Below are 21,694 nucleotides of genomic sequence, written 5' to 3'. Positions count from 1 at the left end.
TCAAACCCAAAACCGATTTGATTTACACTAATCTAATTTAAGTGTTTTGACTCTTACCCCCACATCTTAAAAGCATTTATATTTGTGAAGTGATTATCTCGACACTAGTTTTTTTTTTCCTCCTATTCTTTAATAGTTTTATGACTTTATGTTTTTAAAATCATAAAGGATAACTTACCTACATGTGGTTTGACTAAAATTCAAGTTTCGTGATTTAAAATTTGATATTTTATCCACCTAAAGTAAGTTCAATTAAAATTATATAATCCACATCTATTACAAACAGAACTAAATATTATATTTTACTCAATTTTTACGTATTTTTTCTCAAAAAACACAAAAAATATAAAAATATAAGATTGAATAAGTTAAAAAAGAATTCAACAAAATACTTAATTCATAACCTTTCAAAACACAAATAAACAACCTAAATTTAAATTTTGGCTAAGCCACGCACGGATAACTTGTAATTTCCACTAAATCATAAATTTAACCCAAAAAAACCGCTAACGTGCGCCGAGGGTCCCACTTAAATACTCAAACATAAAAGCACCAAAAAAGCAAAAAAGAAACCCAACTTACTTTCTCTCCCGCCAGCACAAACTCTCTCACACCAAAAAAAAAAAAAAAACTTTTTGATATTCTTTTAACAGAATGGAGCTACCAGTGATCGATCTGAAAGAATATCTGGCGGTTCTAAACGGAGATCCGTCGACGGAGAAACCCGGACCCGAAGTTATCGGGTTGTGCAAGGAAGTGAGTCGGGTATTGAGAGAAACCGGGGCGCTGTTGGTGAAGGATCCACGATGTACGGTGGAGGATAACGATCGGTTCATAGATATGATGGAGAAGTACTTCGAGAGACCCGTGGACTTCAAACGCCAACAGGAGCGACCCGCTTTGCATTACCAGGTTCGGTTCGTTTCTTTTGTTTTGTTTGGTTGGTGAGAAAATGTGAGAGAAAAAAAAAGAGAGAGTAAAGTTTTGGTCTTTGCATTGTGTTGACTTAAGATCTTTAGTAAGTTTTTTTTTTATTGTTAATTTTGAATGAACGGTTTAGATAAACTTAAATAAATGTAAAAATAAAAAAATAGTGTAAATTAAAATTTTTTTATAATGCTGATGTGGCACGGACACCAAATCAGACTTGTTGGTGTTTGATTGATTTTTGTCTGAATTTTTTGATTGTGATTGATGCTAACTGCTAAGTACAGATATGTCAAATTTTTTTTTATTTTTAATTTCCATAATAATTATATTATGTACTTGTTATAATTTTGTTTTCCTTATTTGATTTATTTTATTTCCATATGTAATTTCATTATGCATATTTTTTTGTATGTATTTTATTATTTATATTTGGGAAATGCTAAATGTGAAGGTTAAGTTTTTATTTGGGAAAAGCTAAAATTAATATAAAAAAAGCTTATAAATTGAGGGTATAATGAATGTGATTAGTGCTACTTTAATAACATAATAAATGAATTTTTGTATTACTCAATTTTTTTTTTTTTTGATTGATGACACATTGGTTTATATAGTAAGATTTGTAGGGCTCTTATTCCTTTGTTTAGGGCTCGTTTGGTAATTTCGTAATGTTGTTATAATAACGTTGTTTTCAGTTTTTAAATAACATTATACGTATTTTCATATAGTTTTCAATCCACCTGTATTTCCAAAAAAACTGAAAATTTTTGTTTAAATACATATATCAAACAGGCTCAGTATCTCATTTTGAAGTTATACTTTTTAGGAAAAAAGTCTTGAAGTATAATTTTTTTAAACCTTACTCTTTTTTTTTTATACACAATCTTTTAAAATAGCCTTTATTTTTTTTTTGGTTGGTATAACTCAAATTCAATAGTTGAGGAAGGGGGATTGAAATTGAGCTACATGACTCTTGGAAAAACAACTCATTTTCAAAAGAGTAATGCTATAGCCACAAATGATTTTACAGCATTTTTACAAACTGTTGATGTGACCATCTTCTTATTAGTTTTCATCTAGGCCCGCCATTTATATCATTTTTTCATTTACTAATAACCACTCATCATATCAGCAGTTTGTAAAAATGTTTTTATCTCTAGCGTTACTCTTTTCAAAAGGCTGAAAAAATAACTCTCTTTATTTCCGCTATCTAAAAGCATATCAATATCATTTAAGGATACACCTTTATATTAGTAAAATTTAATGCAAAATATGAAATGACTACATTTTGTTGGACTGGATCATTTTCCCTATATAAATGACACAAAGTATACTATTGTAAGCAGTTTATGATGAATAAAATTTTAATTGACACCTTTTCCAATGGCTTAGTCCTCCCTAAATTTTCCATTGAATCATGATGTGGTAAAATCTAAACAACTTATTTAATAACGAATGGTTGAAATATTAAGAACTGAGTTGTGGAGTTAGGGTAGGAATTCTAGAGGATCTCAGGTTGGTTGGAAAATGTGGAGGAAGTGAAAAAGGTAATAATTGTGGTTGTTTAAAATGTTAGTTGGATTTAAAAACCTTGAAAAGTTCATTTTTTTTGGTTCTGGTTGTTTGCTTGGAAAATTAGAGAAAAGAACGGAAAATTAGAGAAAAGAGCAGGAAATTTTAGAAATTAAAGGTTTATTCAAATTTTAAACATTAAGTGTTGAACTTTTTGCTGTTGTGGGAATATGGGGTACCAATTAAGTGTGCTCCAGGAGATTTAGGCAATGAAAGAGGAAGTTTGGAACTTTGAAAGTGGGGACTGGAAAAACCAATTGTTGGTCTCTTTACTTTTATTGTCTTGTTTGAATGTTATATAAGATGTGATTAAAACTAATGTTCCATGGCTGTTAAATCAATGTTGCACTTATAATGTTTTATTGTTTTTAATGAAATGATTGGAATTCTGGAAGTATGTTGTGGGTGAAGAATAGAGGCCTGAAAGACCATAACTGATTAGCAATTAGAGGGCACACCGTACGGTATTTCTGTTTTAATGTGAAGTAGGTCATTAGTGGCTTCTTTTGAAAGTTGATTTGTAGAGGAGGTTAAAGCTTTGTCTCCTTTCTTTTTTTCTAATGCCTTTAGATGTTGATTCTTGGGAATTAAAAAAAAAGAAATGGCATGGAAAATGCTCATAGTTAGTGAAAAAAGGTCCTTCATTAGTTGAGTATTGTCTTTCACTAAAGATATATGTACTTGATGCCCCACCCTGTTACGGGCACCAATCTAATAAGTAAATTGGCACTGATTTATTTAAGTATTGAATTTTTGGCACACATGGAGATAACAGGTTGGGGTAACACCAGAGGGAGTAGAAGTTCCAAGAAGCCTTGTTGATAGAGAGATGCAAGAGAAGTTAAAAGCAATGCCGAAAGAGTTCCAACCAGCCACTCCTGAAGGGCCAGATCGCAAGTGGCGATACATGTGGAGAGTGGGTCCTCGTCCTTCAAACACCCGATTTCAGGTCTCACATTTTTCCTTCTCAAAATTTTAAAATTTTTTTTTTATATAATATGATTTGATTTGTCCTTTTAATTGTCATCTCTCTTGTGCAGGAACTCAACTCAGAGCCTGTCATACCTGAAGGTTTTCCTGATTGGAAAGATACCATGGATTCATGGGGATATAAAATGATAGCAGCAATAGAAGTAATTCATCAGTGTGGTTCAGTTAACTTGTAAGACTCCTTATGCATAATTTCTAAAGTTATCGTGTAACAATTTTTTTTTTTTTGGGCTCAGGTTGTAGCTGAAATGGCAGCAATTGGGTTTGACTTGCCAAAGGATGCGTTCACTTCTCTTATGAAGCAGGTAATACAAATGGTCAACATTTACAGTTGTCTCACCACTTGTCTCTGTCTGTCTCAAACTCATTGATGCTTTGTTTATTTTTTCAAACTAAAAGTGGATGGTAACAAAGAAAGGATTGTTGCTTGTGATTTTGTGAATGATATGATGACACATCTTAGTATTTTTCTACTTTCTGTGGAAAAATGCACTCCTCAACTTTTGTGCTATGGGATGAGCGACATAGGGTCCCGATTAGTCCTTTCCTTTTTGTTCTCCTGTCTCTTGCTCGCTCGCTCTCTCTCTCTCTCATGTTATGCAATTTTGTCCAGTTATCTGGTAATAGCAGATTAAGAGCCTAGAAGTTGCAGATTGAATATCTCTCTCTCTCTCTCTCTCTCTCTCTCTCTCTCTCATTTCCCTTGTATAATTCAAATTAATTTCTTTATGCATGGGGTTTGCAAGTTAAGAGATAAGAGAAAAAAAAGAAAAAAAGAATATAAAGGCAGCGGGTGACATAAAAGCCCCAATTTGTAACGTATCTAAAGGGTTGAAAGAACTATTGCTCCATAAAATTTCCCTTTTCGGCTTATCCAAAAAAAAAAAAAAAAAAACTCTTTTCAGTGCAGTCTATGATTGAGTAAGTACACAAGCCTTCTTAATTCCCTATTGATATGTGTTTCCAAAGGCCTGGGCAATGATAAATAGGAGAGAAAAAGGAATGGGTAAGATGTGTTGTGTGCATCTTATCTACTAGCCTTTTTCATGCTTTAGCAATTTTTCTTATGATATTTTTTGTTGGTAATAGTTAAGGCATTGTATGAATCATATTATTTTTTGTTCCATTATCATGCTTCTTAGCTTTATGCACTTTATAACAAGGGCATTTTCCTTTCAAAACCCAGGGACCACATCTTCTTGCTCCTACAGGGAGCGACCTCCGGTTTTATGGCCAGGAAGGTACTGTTTTTGCAGGATATCACTATGACCTTAATTTTCTAACCATTCATGGAAGAAGTAGATTCCCCGGTCTCAACATTTGGCTCAGAAATGGGCAAAAAGTTGAGGTGAAGGTTCCTGTAGGATGTCTTCTCATTCAAACAGGAAAACAGGTAATAGTAAAGACTGATGTTTGGTGTTTATGTTTGTGAACTAGTATATGGGAAAAGCAATTAAGAGGGAAATTACAAAATGTGAGGCAAGATGTTATAGGGTTACACTATGTCTGGCGTCCTGATGTTAGGAGCTACCTGATTATTGACATTTTTATTTGGGTTGCCCATTACTTGGCTGCTTAAAAAATGAATATATGTGTGTGTGTGTGTGTGTGTTTTACTTGTAATTCAATTGAGTGTGATCATAGAAAGTGTCAAGTCATTTATTTGTACAAATAATAGAAAATATATTGTTTATTTACGATATATATTTAAGCATAAGACAATGTCATCACACATAGGAACTCGTTTGCCTTTTCTCTTCAACGGGCTCTGGTTTTCAGCACTTCTATCCTTAATTCTTTGGACAAGGATTCAATCAAATTCTCAAGTAGTGCGATTGGCTAGCTATGATATATGCGTTTCTAATTTGTAGATTAATTATCTCCCTTTTGCATTTCAATTATGCACAGATAGAATGGTTGACTGCTGGAGACTGCATAGCTGGAATGCATGAAGTACTTGTCACTGACAGGACGATTGAAGCAATCAATCGAGCATCAGAACAAAATCGCAGCCTGTGGAGAGTATCTTCAACGGTTAGTAATCTCAATTATACCAGTATCAGCATTACACCATCGTCATATTTTCTATTAAGTTGGCATCTTTAGTGATCTCAATGTGAATGACTTTTCTATGTCATGTTTATTTATGACCATTTATTTTTCGATTTAGTATTTTTGACTTCTTTTATCTCTGTTATATATATAGTTGTTTTCCCACATAGCATCAGATGCTGTGTTGAAGCCCTTGGGTCACTTTGCTGAGTCACCACTTGCCAGCAAATATCCGTCTATGTGTGCAGGAGAGTTTGTTGAACAGGAGCTTGCAGTTATCAATCTGAAAGGGAGCAAAGGAGAGCCTTGATAACTGGTAGCAATTAGTTTCCAAACTGCATCTTAAGGCTTTCTGGATTGATGAGTTTCAAAAAAGAAGGCTGACATTCTGACAAAATGTAATTTCATTGTTCTATGCACAGAAATAATATTGTTTCATTGTTGTATGGCCAGAAAAACAGATTTGATGGCACTTTAGAGTTGTTAATTTCAATAATTTACGTAGTTTTTTCTTGCAAGTTGTTGAAATGTCTTTAAATTTACAGAAGAAACAAAATAGTCTCCAAAGTCAAATCCACTATTTTCCTTAGCGTGCAAGAAAAGTAGGGCTTAACTTAATTTGGGTGCTCATATTTCTAGCTTAATTTGGACGACAAAAACAACTAATTTCTTTTTGGCAACGCAAACAAAAAGGGCGATTCTTTAAAATGTGACTCCTATTGTTTAGGATTAAACCATCAATGATCATCACAAGAAAACTTACACTATTCCATATCATTCACAGACTCCCTGAAAAGAAAATTTTGTAACAATTGGAATCTTGTCTTAATCCAAACATAGGAAGAGTTCAAGAATAACTATAAATGTGGAATATGGGGACGAGAAAAATATCATTGCAAGACATTATTCATAAAAAAAAAACCCTCCTAAGATTAAAAGTTCTGAAGTCTATTACTAATATTGTTGCCAAGAGGAGTTATAGAAGTGCTTTGTCTTGGTCATATCAGTGATGAGAAGGTTAGAAGGCATCAAAAGTCAGACAATCCAAGGAACTATTCAATTCCTCATTCTGCCTTTGAGTTTGCCATTCCACGTCTCTGTTTGTTGTCTCTGTGACAAAAGCTCCTACCGAATGGGTGGCGTCAGTGGATGGCAATGACCATGAAGAAGATGAGGAAGCCCCATTACATAGCTCGTGAACTCGAGCATGAATTTTCTTCTTAAGGTTTTCCAATGACAATGATAATTGTTGAAGATCACGTAGACCGAGCTCTTCAATAGGTGCTTCCCAGATAAGTTTTTGTTGGATCTCTTTCCTCAGCTTTTCAATTGCCTCTCCTTGCTCCTTCTCGATTTCCAATTCCTTAAGTTTCATGTCGAGTTCCTTGCTAAGCTCCAGAATTGTAGCCTGTTGGAGAGACTCCGCAATAGCAACTATACCAACATTTGTTTGTGGATTTCCACTGACATATTGGTCTATGATTGTGTTGATATCTGGGTTTCCAAAACAGAATGGCTTGCCTGTAAGGGAGAACACAACTATGCCAATTTTTGCACCACATAGTATACAAAGCTCACTTGCACTCTTGAAGAGCCCACTTTTGCGCTTTGAGAATGTAACTTCGCGACAATGATAGTCTGTTATTAACTTGTTTTCGATCTTCTGTCGACCTTTGCTTTTAGCTTTGTTCATTGACATGATTGAGAACTAAAGAAAACTCAGCCTTTCAGGAAAAAATATAATGGTTTGTTGAATTCCAATCAATAGGAATGGAAAAGTGATATATAGGAGAAATGGAATGAAAACTCAGCCTTGCAGGAAAATATATAATGGCTTGTTGGATTGCAATAAAATGTAATGGAACTGTGATTTATAGGAGAAATGGAATGAAAACTCAGCCTTGTAAGAAAATATATAATGGTTTGTTGAATATCACTCAAATGTAATGGAACAGTGATTTATAGGAGAAATGGAATGAGAACTCAGCCTTGTAAGAAAATATATAATGGTTTGTTGAATTTCAATCAAATGGAATGGAACAATGATTTATAACAAATTTCAATGGACAAAATAACATTGTTACCAGCCGAGCATTTATAACCTTTTTGTCATTTGTGGTTCTTTTACTAAATGAAACGCAAAAAATAAGGCATAAGCATTTGTTGTAAGGTGTGTTCCTTAAAATGCAAAAATCATTGAGAGCGTAATGTGCATAGCGGAATTTTTTTTTTCCAATTTGAACTAAAGAAAAAAAAAGGGGAATTCCTCTACAATAGACAACAAGTGAAAAACATGATTTAAATTTTTTATTTTTATATTTAATATAAAAGCATAAATGCTCTAATTTGTAATTTCCCCCTCCTCATATATAAAAAATTGATTTAAAAAATGTTGATTATAAAGTCATTTTTACGTGGAAATCAAAACATGTAATCGAAATACAATCTGTTTCTTCTGATTTTGATTAAATAAATTTATAACTCTTTAACACTTTATAGATTTATAAACCGTGAATTTTCTTTCTTTTCTCTGCCCGGTATGAATCTCTTCTTGTTTTCTTTGCCAGACTTGTTGAAATGTGTTAACAATGATTTTATCTATTGATTTTAGGTCACGTTTTTGGACAAGTTCATAGACCCAAAGGTCATCTCACTTCCAATTATGTTGAATTGATTGGGGATTACTCAATAAATACTTGCCTAATTAAGAGAAGATATTATAGGTAAAAAGCAAAAAAAGAAAAAAAGAAAAAAAAAGGAAAAAGAAAAAGGAGGGTAGAAGTATCAAGAAACTGTTATAATTATCAAGTCATCACAATTTAGTTCAATTGTTACATTTGACATTCAAAGTTTGGACTAAAAAAATATGAGATCGATTGTTAGGGTTCCGTCCAAAGAAATCTTAACGATTTCATCTTATTCCAAACCTTAGGTAATTAAAATGTAATAAATTAAAAAAACTTGTGGGACTAAATTGTGATTGGATCAAACCACTAAAGGGTAATTTATTTCTCTAAAAAGTGCAAAATATATATTGCTAATTTGAATGGAATTAAGAGGCTTATAGTTCAACTAGTTAGTACTTTTTAGTCTTTCCAAGATATCCAGACTTCAAATCCTCTATCTCTTATTATAACTATCAAATTATTCAAAAAAAAAAAAAAAAAAACTCAACAGTATTTTAATCCAAACGTTAGAAAACAAAAATAACAAATTTTTTTTGAGACTAAATTATAATATTATCAAACCATAAATGGGTAAATTATAATCTACCCCATAATTTATTTTCAACAAAGATTACAAAGATCCAAAGGCAATAACCAAGTACATTAGGTACAGTAATTCAGCAAAAAAGAAGAAGAAGAAGTACATTAGGTACAGTAAATTTAAACATACATCCACAACCCCCCACACAAAAAAAAGAAGAAAATGAAGAGCTCGTCAGCCTTCTTTATTGTAACATATATAATGCAGATTGATAGAAGCTATCATGCTTCGTTTCCTTTCAGATTGAGAAAGGTAAGCTCCTGTTCCATAAGCTCTCCTGCATAAACTGGTGGATAGTTGCTGGCAAGTGGTGATTCTGCAAAGTGGCCCAAGGGCTTCAACACAGCATCTGATGCTATGTGGGCAAAGAACTACAAATGACACAAATGAAACAAAAGAAGATGTCAAAAATACGGGATGAATGGTGTTTCGTCACCATATGTCTTAGGTGACGAAATAAAGACATTTCGTGATAAAATTTTTCCTGTAGGTCTTGTTTGTTGTAGTAAAAATTCATTTACATTGACAATGATAACAACAATAAAAATCATACCTAGTTTTATAATATTATGATTGGCTATATAATCATACCTAATAGTAATGTATTTCTTTCAGATACATGAATTTTTTTTCCGTTATTCTATTCTATTTGAAATCATAATTTTAATAAAAAGAACTATATGGTAATGATTGGTTGAGATCACTTACAGTTGAGGAGACTCTCCATAGGCTGCGATTTTGTTCCTTTGCTTGTTTGATTGCTTCAATAGTCTTGTCAGTGACAATTACTTCATGCAGGCCAGCCATGCAGTCTCCAGCAGTCAAATATTCCATCTAGCACATAAAAGCAGTGCAAATGGGATAAAGTTAATGTACAAATTAAGAATGCATTACTATAGGCTATAGCTAGCCAGCCGCATTACTTGAGAACTTGATTGAATCCTTATCCAAAGACTTCAGATTCAGGTTAAAATTGAAAACCAGAGTATTTGTCTTATACTTGAAATATATCATAACAAAAACAACATATTTTCTGCTATTTGTATAATTAAAAGAGAACATATTTTTTTAATGTACATAAGCTAAGTAATAGGAAGCCCAAAGAAAATTTGCCAATTATCAGTTAGCTCCCTACCATCATAAGGACATCCGACATGGATGTAACTCCACAATGTCCTATTTAAGTGAAGAAGTGATGTTACGATTTTTATAAATTTTGTTACATAAACTCTATAAATTAATGTTGTAGAGAGTGAAATTTTCTATCAATCACAAATTACCACGTTAAACCACTAAATTCATGTAGTACATTTAAAACGGTCAATGACAAGATGCCTATGCTACTTAGTGGGTTCCATTGTCATTATTCAGAGGCCAATAGAAATATTCCAAGTGTTTCTAAACAAAAATTATAAAAAATACCCAAGAGCCTATCAGGTCAACATGTGTTAATTGTAAAAGACATAAGCAGTCTAATTAAAAGCTGCTATGTGTTATTTTAAATTAAAACACTTTAGCTAATCACACAATGCCATGTGTCCCTTGGAAAATAAAACATAAAGTCCATCCATTTAAATTATGACTAGTGTCATTGCTCATAGCCAATCACTTATGATCATAACTCCCCAAGACTCCTATAAATAGAGACCCTCCTCAGTCTTATGGGAGGGGGGGAGGGGGGAGGGATTCATACACATTCAGAAGTCTCGAAACTCTATCGGATCAATCTCCAAAGCCCCCAAGAACTTTAAGAACTTCGCCTTCGAAGATGAAGAACATTCAAAGGAAAATCATTCAAGTCATCCTTCTAGATCTTAAAGTTCATTGGAATCAAACTCAAAAGCCTCTATAAACACCAAGAGACTACAAATTAGTGAAGCTCTACAGATCCAAGCCTCCAAAGCCCTAAAAAACTTTCACTACAAATTTTTGAAGAAGAAGAACATTCGAAGAACATTCATCCAAATCATTCTTACAAGTCTCAAAACTTTACTGGAATCAAGCTTCAAAGCCTCTAAAAAACTTCAAAGACTTTGATCCATCGAAACTTCATCGGATTCAAGCCATAAATCCCTCAAAAAACTTTCACCATGAATCTTCAAAGATCAAGAACATTCAAAGAACATACGAAGAACGTGAAGAACAAGAAATCTCTAACAAGCACACAATCAGTGATTTATCAAAATTTCATTCCAAAGAGCTTTTAATCCACTTTCCAATCCAAGTGGAGGGCATCATGTGTTCAAGTCAAGACTACATCGATGCTATACTTGAATTGAAGATTTTTTTAAGTAGATCGAATCAAAGGATTATTCTATTGTATTAGAATCAAAACATTGAGAATTGTACCTACAAATTCATCAATACCAATTTACACTTGTGAAACATATTCAATTGTTTGATTTCCAAACTTGAGATTTTGAGTTTATAGATGTCTCTTTTAAATAGAAAACAAAAGAGTAATTCAGAAATTTATTCACTAGGTTATTAATATGGTACTAATCACATTCATTGACAAATAGGTTTGTAATCTTAAAAAAAAATAATAATAAAATTGATAATAATTTTAACATTTTTCATAACATATTGTACACTGATTTGATTCTCTTAATTGCTTTTATAATTAAGTCAGAAGTTTTGTGTAGCAAACTAACTCATAATATGCAACCATGAACACCAAACATCACCCCATTACTACTCATACCTGCTTTCCTGCTTGAACGAGAAGACATCCTTCAGGAATTGCCCCCTCAACTTTTTGCCCATTTTTGAGCCAAAGGTTTAGACCAGGGAATCTACTTTTTCCATGAATGGTGAGAAAATGAGTGTCAAAGTGATATCCTGCAAGCACAGCACCTTCCTGGCCATAACTTTGGAGGTCACTCCCTGTTGGACCAAGAAGATGCGGCCCCTGTATTTTTAAAAGAAAAGGCACTTGTTATAAGTACATATTAATATTATTGCACAATATGGATATGAAAAAGAATATGACTCATACAATGCCTTGCTTAGTCATTACAACAAAAAAAAAAAAAAATTCGAAAGCTTGAAAGAACTTTTACAAGGTTAGTGAAATACTAAAAGAGCAATATCTGACACAATTTTGCCTCATAATTTGTTACATGAGATGACCCTACAAGAATTCACAACAATTTCATAGTATTTCTAAATTAGTCTACTACCTCACATATGGACCATTTAAAAAAATAAATATATAGATTATGGTGGGGAGTAAGCTAATTTGGGAATGTTGTGAAATTTTATTATCCCTAGGTTTATTGTTTAATTCAATCTTCTAGGAGTACAATAATGTCGTATTCCCTTTCCTCATATGAATTATAAATCCCATTATAAATTTAATTAATAAGATCTACTATTAGTTGTGAAGGAGTACTATGACATTATTAGACTTCCAGAATATTGTATAATTACTTCAATTTGATAAGTTGTGATTAAAGAATTATCACTTTGACACGAATCTATTATTAAGGTTATTGTTATTATGCATCAATCACAATAAATTACATCATTAATTATTTAAAAAATTATTAAAATTTTGTCTTCTTGATCATACTGGGAAGGCTAGTAGGCAAGATGCACACTGCATATCTTATCCCTCCATAAAGGACTATTCACTAGAGCACCTAATCAAGTTGTTCAAATAAAAAAAACAAAAGTTGTCACATTGTCTGAAATATATAATACACGGTCATCTCATTTTCATCACAAATATGGACAATTATGCAGCTTTCAAAAATCCTCTTTTGTTGCTTTATATCCAGATTTGAAGCAATTTTGCACTATGCTTTTAGGGAAAATGCAAAAAAGTCCGGTATGGTTTGTCCATAAATCACAAACCCCACAAGTATGAAGCATGACACATAACCTTCTATGATGTGGACTATATTGTGTTACTATTATGTGCGAGTTTGGAATAGTTAAAAAAAAAAAAACTTTTTATATTTTTTTCGTTTCTTTGTTTAGGTAAGTCTCGCTTTTTTTTTTTTTAATTTTTTTTTTATGCTTAATTTTTTTCAGCCAACTTTCCAACAATTAAGAAAATAAATTCAAAGTAAAAAATTAATACAATTTTGAAATTACTTGGGATGATGTGTGATTTATGTGTTTACGGGAATTTATTGGATAATAATGGAGCAAGAAGCATATAAGAGGAAACTTGACGAGATGAGAGTGGACTAATATGTGTTAAATTATCAATTATTCTAAAAATTTAAACTATTAGGATATGATAAATTTAATAATTTAATCATATACTTTTAACAAATATGAATGAATATGATGTGGCCGTAATTGGTGATTTGGGGTTTTAGGTTGGTGGTGACACTGCTTGGTGGATGGAGGCCCGTGGTTAGAAATCACTAGCAAATCAAGGTAGGGGTGTCCTACTTTGGGTTTCATCGCTTGGGGTAGTTTGTGCTTTCCTTGCAATTGATGTTAAACTCAACTCAAAATGATCACATTTTAGTGCAAGTTTTTATTTCCTAACAAACTTAAAATGATCACTTTTTAGTCCCTAAAAGCTTTGAAGTAGTCAATTTTAGTTACTAATGTGACTAAAAGTGGCTAATGGAGTGAAAATATATTAGAATTCAGTTTGACTACATCATTTAAGGGACTGAAAATGGTTACTTTAAGTTTCAGAGAATAAATTTGCTTCTAAGTTATAATTTAGGGACTAATCGTGTGTGTTGCTTTTATTAACTTAAAAAAAAAAAAAAAAAAAAGTGATACACACTAACAGTGTGTGTTACCTTTTTTTTCCCCAAAAAAATAAAAAAAAAAAAAAAGGCAACACACGAACATTGTATTTAGTGAAATTGAGTATTTAAAAAGCTCTACATGAATTAAAAAGCCAAAATAGGCCAAACCCAACAAGTAGACACGAGTATAAAACAAGCTGAACTGTTGAGTACGAAACCTGCTTCATAAGAGAAGTGAATGCATCCTTTGGCAAGCCATACCCAATTGCTAACATTTCGGCTACAACCTGAACAAAAAATTTTGGGTACACAATAACATTAAACAACATGCACAATAAGCATTAATACAAGTGAGCTAAACCACGCTAGATAATGGGTTACTTCTGTTGCAGCCATCATTTTATATCCCCATGAATTCATGGTTTCAACCCATCCAGGAAAACCTTCAGGTATGACCGGGGCTGCATTGAGTTCCTGCACAAGAGAGATGGAATTCAAAAGACGGAAAATAACGCAACAAAGTTTTAGTTTCAAAATGATGCTCTTTATTTAAAATGAATTTATTTCTTGGTTTAGATTTAATACTACAAGAAAAATGCTAGAGATACTAACTTTTATACAAAAAAATTTACAAATTGCAGATGTGACGAGTGATTATTGGTAAATGAAAAAGTGATGAATAATATTAGAGATACAAATTATTTTATAAAAAATTATACAAACTGCTGATGTGATGATTGATTTTTGGTAAATGAAAATATGATATTAATGGTGGGTTTAGATGAAAACTAATAGCCGAAGGCCTTGTAGCTGAATTGACACTTTCCTGTGTATAAAGTGCTTAGAGGTCTAGGGAGAAATGGTTTGAGCTGTGGGGCTAGCAGTATGCTATAATTATTTTTCAAAAAAAAAAAAAGATGAAAACTAATAAGAGGTTGGCTACATCAACATAAAAATATTATAAAATTGTAAAATAGTTTGTTGCTATAGCATTACTCAAAAGTGATATTAATAGTAAGTTTAGATGAAAACCAATAAAAAGTTGGTTGCAAAAATAGTTTGTAAAAATGTTGTAAAATAGTTTGTACTTATAACATTACTACAAATCTAAAGGTATATCTAATATCAGACGTGACACTATAAAATAAATTCTTTATCGAGAAATAGATTTTATTCATTTCCAATAGATTTTATTCATAACATACTAATCTAGGTCGTTCAATATGTATAATATGAAATTGTATATCTATATAAGTTCAATTAAAAGAAAATAATCAGTTAGATCATATGAAATTGAAGGAGAAGGAAAAAAATGTGAGACCTTAAATTGGGTTTTTGAAGGACGAGGACCCACGCTCCACATGTAACGCCACTTGAGATCTGGTCCTACGAGAGTGGCTGGTTGGGACTCTTTGGACATACACATAGCTCTTACTTTCTCTTGCAGTTTTTCATCAACCATGGCCCTTGGAACTTCCACTTTCTCTGGTGTTATTCCAACCTGTTATCCCCATTTGTGACATAAATTCTTTTCAATATATCTATATATTGTGATAAATCCATACAAACTCACATGTTAAATTGGTGACAACAACAACTCAAACATTGATGGTAATTGTGCTTCATTTATCCTTTTATTTTCTCTGTAAATTATGTAAACCTTCAATTACTGTTTAGTCAACCACCTGATTGATTGGAAGAATGAAAGAAGTCAAATTTTATATGATTTTAATTTCCTCATTTAACACTAAACAAAAGTATATTTGAGCTGTATTAACTGTTTCATCCACAGATATAAGGTCTAATAGTTTTCTTGTACACTGATCTAAGGTCTGGTGCCCTCCTCATCCCCATACTAACTCCTCCGACCATACCTAACCACCCTAATAGTAATCGATTGCATTGATGCTGGTAACTATTGCTGCTTGATTGGCATCGATCGCTCTCTCCACCACCTTGAGCAGGTTTAGTTTGCTTTGACTTAGTATGGAGTTTTGCCAAACACATAGGTTTAAGTCCAAGAAACATTTAAAACAACTATTTTCTTTTTTTGAGAAACAATCACACACAATGGAGAAGGAAGGGGGGTTTAAAACAAAGACATGTCATAGAACTTCACTTAAAATCCATGGTATATTGAAATCGACCAGAATTATGAATCTATTCACTTTCTTCACATGTTTAAGTTGAGAAACTTAGGTATGATTCTTCAACTATTTTACTTTAATTAGGTTCCCCAACTATATTCAATTGCATGGATGCATTGACCAATGAATTATATGATTAACTTTAGTTGTTCTCAAAAAAGACAACATTGTGTTTGTTGCATTGATCGTGGTTGATTTTAACAAACCAAGCCAAACCTGATAATGCAAGCTTGGTCGCTCCTGGGGGCGCTTGTATTCCACGGGACTCTCAAAGTATCGCTCCATCATCTCGATGAACTGCTCGTTCTCCTCCGCAGAACACCTTGGGTCCTTCACCACCACCGCCCCCGCTTCACTCAGAACCTGAGCCAACTGCTTACACAATTCAGTCAGTTCAGTTCCCAGCTGCTCTTTTAGCTTTGATGGCTCGCCGACCAATTTGTCCATCACAGCCAGATATGCAGTCAGATCGATCACCGGAAGTAGCTTCATTTCGTCACAATAATTAAAAAAAACAAGATACTATTCTGAGTGACTGTGATGGCGGGAGTGTGTTGTGGGATTGAATTATGTTAGCTTTTTTTATTGAGGTAAATTGGGGTCCATTTTTAGTACGATTTCACTGTTTAATAATTGTTGTTTTGTAACATTGTGTGATTCAATTCTCTCGTAGGAACATATTGCATGTGGAATTTGCTGAGTGGGTCTCGTCCTCTTTATGTCTCATCTTGATGAAGTCATGTCATCTTTTCTGCGATATTGCGGCAAAATTTGCTTAATAGTACTTTTTTAGAGAAAAAATTGGGTGAATAATATATGTTTGAAGTTTTTTAGTTAGTTAAATTGTTTTGGAAAGTTGAGTTTGGCAAACTTGATTTTGGGCTGGAAGTTGAGTTTGACAAACTTGACTTCCAAGCAATATTGATGCATCCTGCTTGGTCTTGCTTGGAAGTCGAGTTTGTCAAACTCGATTTCTAGCCCAAATTTGAGTTTGCCAAAGTCGACTTCCAAAAACAGTCTAACTAACTAAATAACTTCTTTCATGTGTTGTTTTCTTAAAATTTTTCTAAAACATACTATTTGGCAAATTTTGCCACGATATTGCCAACTGATCTAACTCTTTGTGCATGTAATGCTAATTCATATATCTTCACATTGTGTCAGCATATTGGAGCACTGAAAGTAAGCCAAAGCAAAGGCATATTGTGTATCATGCATTGTGATGCAATAATTTCTTAGAATATGGAATCAGTTTACATGTTAGAATATATGGTGGTAAATGAAGATATACTTATAAATAAGTAGATTATAGCTTTGTAGAATGTTTTGTGCTACATGATTTGGTAGTATTTGGATGGTGGCAGAGCCATTTGTAGACAGGTAGACAGGTGGGCCAAACTTTTGAGTTTTATTTTTTAATAATTATATTTATGTATGTTTTTAAATAAAAAAAATTATATTTATAAGCAGATTGTAGGAAAAATATCACTTGGCCCACTCATTTTTGTTAAAACATTTATATTATTGTTAGTGTAAGCATATTTATAGATGATACTTAAACAAGTTATATTATAATCCTCATGCGTAAAGTGATGATATATATAATAAGTTATAAGTAATTTTTGATCTTTGATTTTTTTATTATTAATTATGCCATTCAATTTTCAATATTTTTCGATCACATGTAATTATAATCACAATCTACCTCATAAACTATTAGCAAATTGTTTTTATTTTAAGGTGAAAGATACAAACTTTATTGATAAAAAGAAGTATACAAAGTAAGACCCCTTGACCAGAGCTGCCCAGGGAAACAAAAGCAAACCAAAAGGACTACAAGCACCCGTACAACAGAAAAGCAGAAACTGAAGCTTTAAGCATTGTCAAGAGCTCCTCTGTGCTGCCATGGGTCTCTAATACTCCTCCAGGAAACCTAGCCTATGTCTGGCAAAAATTAAATTTGCTAATTTATTTTACTATTCAGCTTATTTTTGCTATTATTCATGAATCACACTACACTTTTTGGTCATATTCATGAGTTTCACTGTACTATTTCAGCTGATTTTTATCTTTATCTACGGTACTTTTAATAAAAAGTTTTCAATTTCAGTTTAAAAGTTTTCAATTTCAGCTAAATAAGCGGATCCCAAACGAACCCCAAGGGTGCCATCTAGAATGGCTCTAGGGTGGGTTTGAAACCGCTCAAAGTAAGTACTTATTCCGAGCATTTCATATTGCCCAAGATGTCACAGCCCAACATTCCAACTCAACTTGAGGGAGTCTTTCATAAAGAAATTTTGGGCCTCATTGGAGCATTTCTGGATTCTCCCTTGGCATAGAGCCCATATGTTCCTTGCAAAAGGGCATTCCCAGAACAAGTGATCAACAGATTTAGGCTGTTGATTAGCATAGCTCACATCCTGGCTCAACCTTTATCTTACGCCAGTATAAATTATCTCTAGTATGGGAGATATTTGAGCATGCTGCCATAGAAAGCTGCAAACTTTGGGGGGACATTTAGGTTATGTTTGGTAACAGTTTTTGTTTTCTATTTTCAAAAACTTATTTTTGGGAATATAAAAAAAAAAAATTATCTTATAGTTTTGAAATCAAAAACAGATTTGGTTAGTTGAAATTAAAAAAATAGTTTTTTGAATAAAAAAATAGAAATACTATAATATGTTGTTACTAGGATTTGAATTTTAATGCTAATTCATTAAATGAGATAGATTCATTAAATTAAATGCGCATTTTTATTGATTTTTGAAAATTAGAAAGTGAAAATAGCTTTCGCATATTTTCAGTTTTTTTTCGCAAATTGAGTTTTGAAAACAATTTTTGTTTTCTGTCCATTTTAGGTTGCCAAACAAGTTTTTTAGTTTCAAAAATAGAAATTTTTTTGGAATAGAAAATAAGGGGAAAAAATAGTTACCAAACATACTCTTAGCTTCCAGATTCTTCTCCAAGTAAATCTCATATAATTATCACAAGGCGTATGAATCACACATGACATGTAATTTGGAAACATATATACACAAACTTACCAAATATTCTTTTGTATAAAAATTTCAAAATATATACAATATAAAAAGAAGTTTTCAACATATAAATGATAATGAAATAATATCTTTTGAAACTTGTTGTTTTCTGATATCTATTTATTTTTAGATACAGAGTAAATAGATTCAATTTAAAATGAACACATATTATGATGAATTACTGTGATTTTACTGTTACCAACTAACTTAATGAACACACAATGGGTTTACAGTTATCAACTAAACATAGGGACATGCATTCCTATACATATCCTTATATTGTGTTACTTGTAATGCACAATTTTGATTCAGAAAAAAAAAATCACAATTACGAATAGCATTAATGTAGTTGTTGATGGTTTTTCATTGTGAATGTAGGAGTGATTTTCTGGAGTAACTTTTTTTAGTTTTTATTATTTGAGTTGTAATCTTTCTCCAAAAAAAAAAAAAAAAAATTTGTAGTCTTTGTCCCACTAGGAGTGTTATATTTTTGAAAATGTACAAGCCCAACAGGCTTTAGGTCCATTTTACTTTACTTATACTATACAAACATTACATGTACAACATTCCTGGGACTACTTAAATAAAGGAAATGCCTTATATAATTTTATATATTTGTATATAAAAAAATTGATCCTTAATTCTAACATAGAATCAAGGCCACTACTATGTAGTTCCAGTGTTAAAAAAAGGTAAAAATATTTATAATTATTTGAAAGAATTAAAGAACAATAAGAAAAGTCATTGTGATTTTTGACACTATTACAATATAGTCTCTTAAACCTATTATTGTTACATTTTTTATTGATAAACTTTTTCTTGTTACATATGTTCTAAGGTTTCGACTAAAATGAAACCATTAGGTTCTGTCCAAAGTATACCTAACATTTTCATCTTATCTCAAAGGTAATCAAAGTGTAACTATTAAAAAATATCGTAGGGCAAAATGATGATTGAATCAAAATCATAAGGGAGCAGTTTTATTTATTTTTGATAATACTATAAGTAATACAATGAGGGAGGGAGGATTTATAATTAATACAATAATTAATCATAAGGGAGGATTTATTTTTAGTTTGTTTGTCTAATGAATATGCAAAATGCATTTCATATGGATGGAACCTAGTCTAACCTTTTTTATTTTAATCCAAACTTTAAGTATCAAATATAACAATAAAAAATTGTAGACAAAATTGTAACATGGTGAAAGGACAAAGGGGTAAGTTATTTTTTACCATTTAATTTATTGCCAGCAAAGAGTACAAAGATCCAATGGTATATATGCCATGGCCAAATCCACGCATTACCAAAAAAAAGAAAAAAAAAGAGAAGAAAAATACTGAAGTAGAAAATCTACAGCTTGTCAGACTTTTTTATTGTAACTAATATCATGTAGAAAACCTTAGGATGCATTTTGCATCTACTAAACCAATTACTACAATCTTTCAGCCTTTCAGATTGATAGCTGCAAGAAAATGTATAGAATATGAAATTGAAGGAGAAAGTGAAAATGTATATAATATTAAATTGGGTTTTTGGGCATTGCTTTTACTTTCTTCTGCATTTCTTCATCAACCAAGAACCTTAAAATTTCTACTTTTTCTGGTGTTATCCCAACCTGTCTCCAATTGTGTAAGAGAATTCATCACATGATGATATTTTAGTTATGCTCTATTCATCCTTTAATTTTCTGTCCATATATAAGGAAGCCTTTTTTTTTTTTTTGATAGGAAAGGAAGCCTTTAATTAGTATTAAATAGTCAACTACTTTATTCATTGGAAGGAATACTAGAAGCAAAAAGAAATGAATATTTTAATAAAATAACCATAACCAATTAAGATTTTAAGAACTTTATAATATGGTTATTTTAAGAACTTTGGAGGTGTTAAATTAACCCTCCCACGTTTGGAGAAGAATTTTCTTAAAAAAAAAAAAAAAGAACCTTTGGTGAAGAATCTTGTTTTTCACTACATGAAGCAGAACACATCTAAACTCACATGTCGTAATTGTTATGTTACATGTATCGAGAACACAAGGCACCACCTCTCGCTTAAGGATGTAAAAAAAAAAAAATTGACTGAATTACATTGACTGTTTGCCATCGGTACCACCTCTCGCTTAACAGCTTAAGTGTTGTTTATATAGTATGTGAGTTTGGTTAACAAGATTTGGTTGAGTGTGAATATAATACATATTGCTAATAATGTATTTTGATTAGCATTACCTACGGACGTAGGCTTTGAGGTGAGTTGATTAAATATTATTGATTTATGTAGTTTTATTTTCTTATTTGTATGAATGTACTTCCGCTAACTTTAAATTACAACAAATTTGTGGAATCAAACAAACACCACTATATTTGTAGAATCAGTCATCTCTCTATCAATTGGTTAGTTACATAATACCTCTTATGTGGCAAATCGAAAATATTGTCCCGTGGAAATTGTAAAATGGGTCCTCATCCTTTCCATTTCAGAGTTCAGACACTCAATTTTAGGTCTCATGTCATGTCACCTTTCTATATTATTGCCATCTCTCACTTTCATGCATGGTTCTATTTACATGTAATGCTAGCAGTGTTTATGCAATAATTTCTAACAATATTATTAATGTTCTGAGAGTACATTATAAAAAATAAAAAATAAAAAATATTCAATTATAAGTTGTGTGCTTCTTTTTTAAAAAAGAAGAAAAATTGTCAATATAATTCATTTTTTTTCATGCATAAAATTTACTATGATTGTGTGTATGCTTTTTTTTCAAATTAATATTTGTTCACAATTTGATTTTTTTGAATTGATAAAAAAAACAATATAATGAAGTATTAAATACATCTTAATTTGTATTCTAAGGAGTAAGGACATTCATCAACAAAATCTTATTTCTTATAATTATTTAGTGAAGCTGAAATTTTTTTATCTTCGTATTATTGCTGAAATTAATGGTAGCAATTGGGTTTGGCTTGCCATAAGGTGTTCA

At 31.9% G+C, this 21,694-nt stretch overlaps 3 protein-coding genes across 3 annotated transcripts; 1 reads left to right on the top strand and 2 right to left on the bottom strand.

Moving 5' to 3' along the window:
* The first annotated feature begins 578 nt into the window (after positions 1 to 578).
* On the top strand, positions 579 to 6,057 carry LOC142614529 (uncharacterized). Its single transcript, XM_075787064.1, has 7 exons — positions 579 to 912; positions 3,275 to 3,448; positions 3,540 to 3,632; positions 3,726 to 3,794; positions 4,676 to 4,882; positions 5,398 to 5,523; positions 5,696 to 6,057. Exons 1-7 carry the CDS (start codon positions 655 to 657, stop codon positions 5,849 to 5,851), a joined length of 1,083 nt encoding a protein of 360 aa, XP_075643179.1. The 5' UTR covers positions 579 to 654; the 3' UTR covers positions 5,852 to 6,057.
* A 502-nt stretch (positions 6,058 to 6,559) lies between these two features.
* On the bottom strand, positions 6,560 to 7,240 carry LOC142617040 (agamous-like MADS-box protein AGL61). The gene has a single exon (XM_075789741.1). It carries the CDS (start codon positions 7,238 to 7,240, stop codon positions 6,560 to 6,562), a length of 681 nt encoding a protein of 226 aa, XP_075645856.1.
* A 1,758-nt stretch (positions 7,241 to 8,998) lies between these two features.
* LOC142614708 (uncharacterized) lies at positions 8,999 to 16,331 on the bottom strand. The gene is made up of 7 exons (XM_075787264.1): positions 15,893 to 16,331; positions 14,851 to 15,030; positions 13,911 to 14,003; positions 13,748 to 13,816; positions 11,513 to 11,719; positions 9,517 to 9,642; positions 8,999 to 9,179 (listed from the first exon to the last, which is right to left on the bottom strand). Exons 1-7 carry the CDS (start codon positions 16,166 to 16,168, stop codon positions 9,030 to 9,032), a joined length of 1,101 nt encoding a protein of 366 aa, XP_075643379.1. The 5' UTR covers positions 16,169 to 16,331; the 3' UTR covers positions 8,999 to 9,029.
* Positions 16,332 to 21,694: the final 5,363 nt, after the last annotated feature.

This window comes from Castanea sativa, chromosome 11 (assembly GCF_040712315.1).
Source record: "Castanea sativa cultivar Marrone di Chiusa Pesio chromosome 11, ASM4071231v1".
NCBI lineage: Eukaryota > Viridiplantae > Streptophyta > Magnoliopsida > Fagales > Fagaceae > Castanea > Castanea sativa.
The sequence above is the reverse complement of the archived record's forward strand: the minus strand, read 5'-3'. Positions and strand labels throughout refer to the sequence as shown.

Bases quoted from the DNA above. Each gene is read 5' to 3' on its own strand.
- LOC142614529 (XM_075787064.1), top strand. From the start codon at position 655: ATGGAGCTACCAGTGATCGATCTGAAAGAATATCTGGCGGTTCTAAAC. The intron at 3,795-4,675 runs GTAATACAAATG...TTCAAAACCCAG, and splicing joins TCACTTCTCTTATGAAGCAG to GGACCACATCTTCTTGCTCC. The intron at 4,883-5,397 runs GTAATAGTAAAG...AATTATGCACAG, and splicing joins TCATTCAAACAGGAAAACAG to ATAGAATGGTTGACTGCTGG.
- LOC142617040 (XM_075789741.1), bottom strand. From the start codon at position 7,240: ATGTCAATGAACAAAGCTAAAAGCAAAGGTCGACAGAAGATCGAAAAC.
- LOC142614708 (XM_075787264.1), bottom strand. From the start codon at position 16,168: ATGAAGCTACTTCCGGTGATCGATCTGACTGCATATCTGGCTGTGATG. The intron at 15,031-15,892 runs GTTTGGCTTGGT...TGGGGATAACAG, and splicing joins GACCAAGCTTGCATTATCAG to GTTGGAATAACACCAGAGAA. The intron at 13,817-13,910 runs GTAACCCATTAT...TTTTTTGTTCAG, and splicing joins AAATGATGGCTGCAACAGAA to GTTGTAGCCGAAATGTTAGC.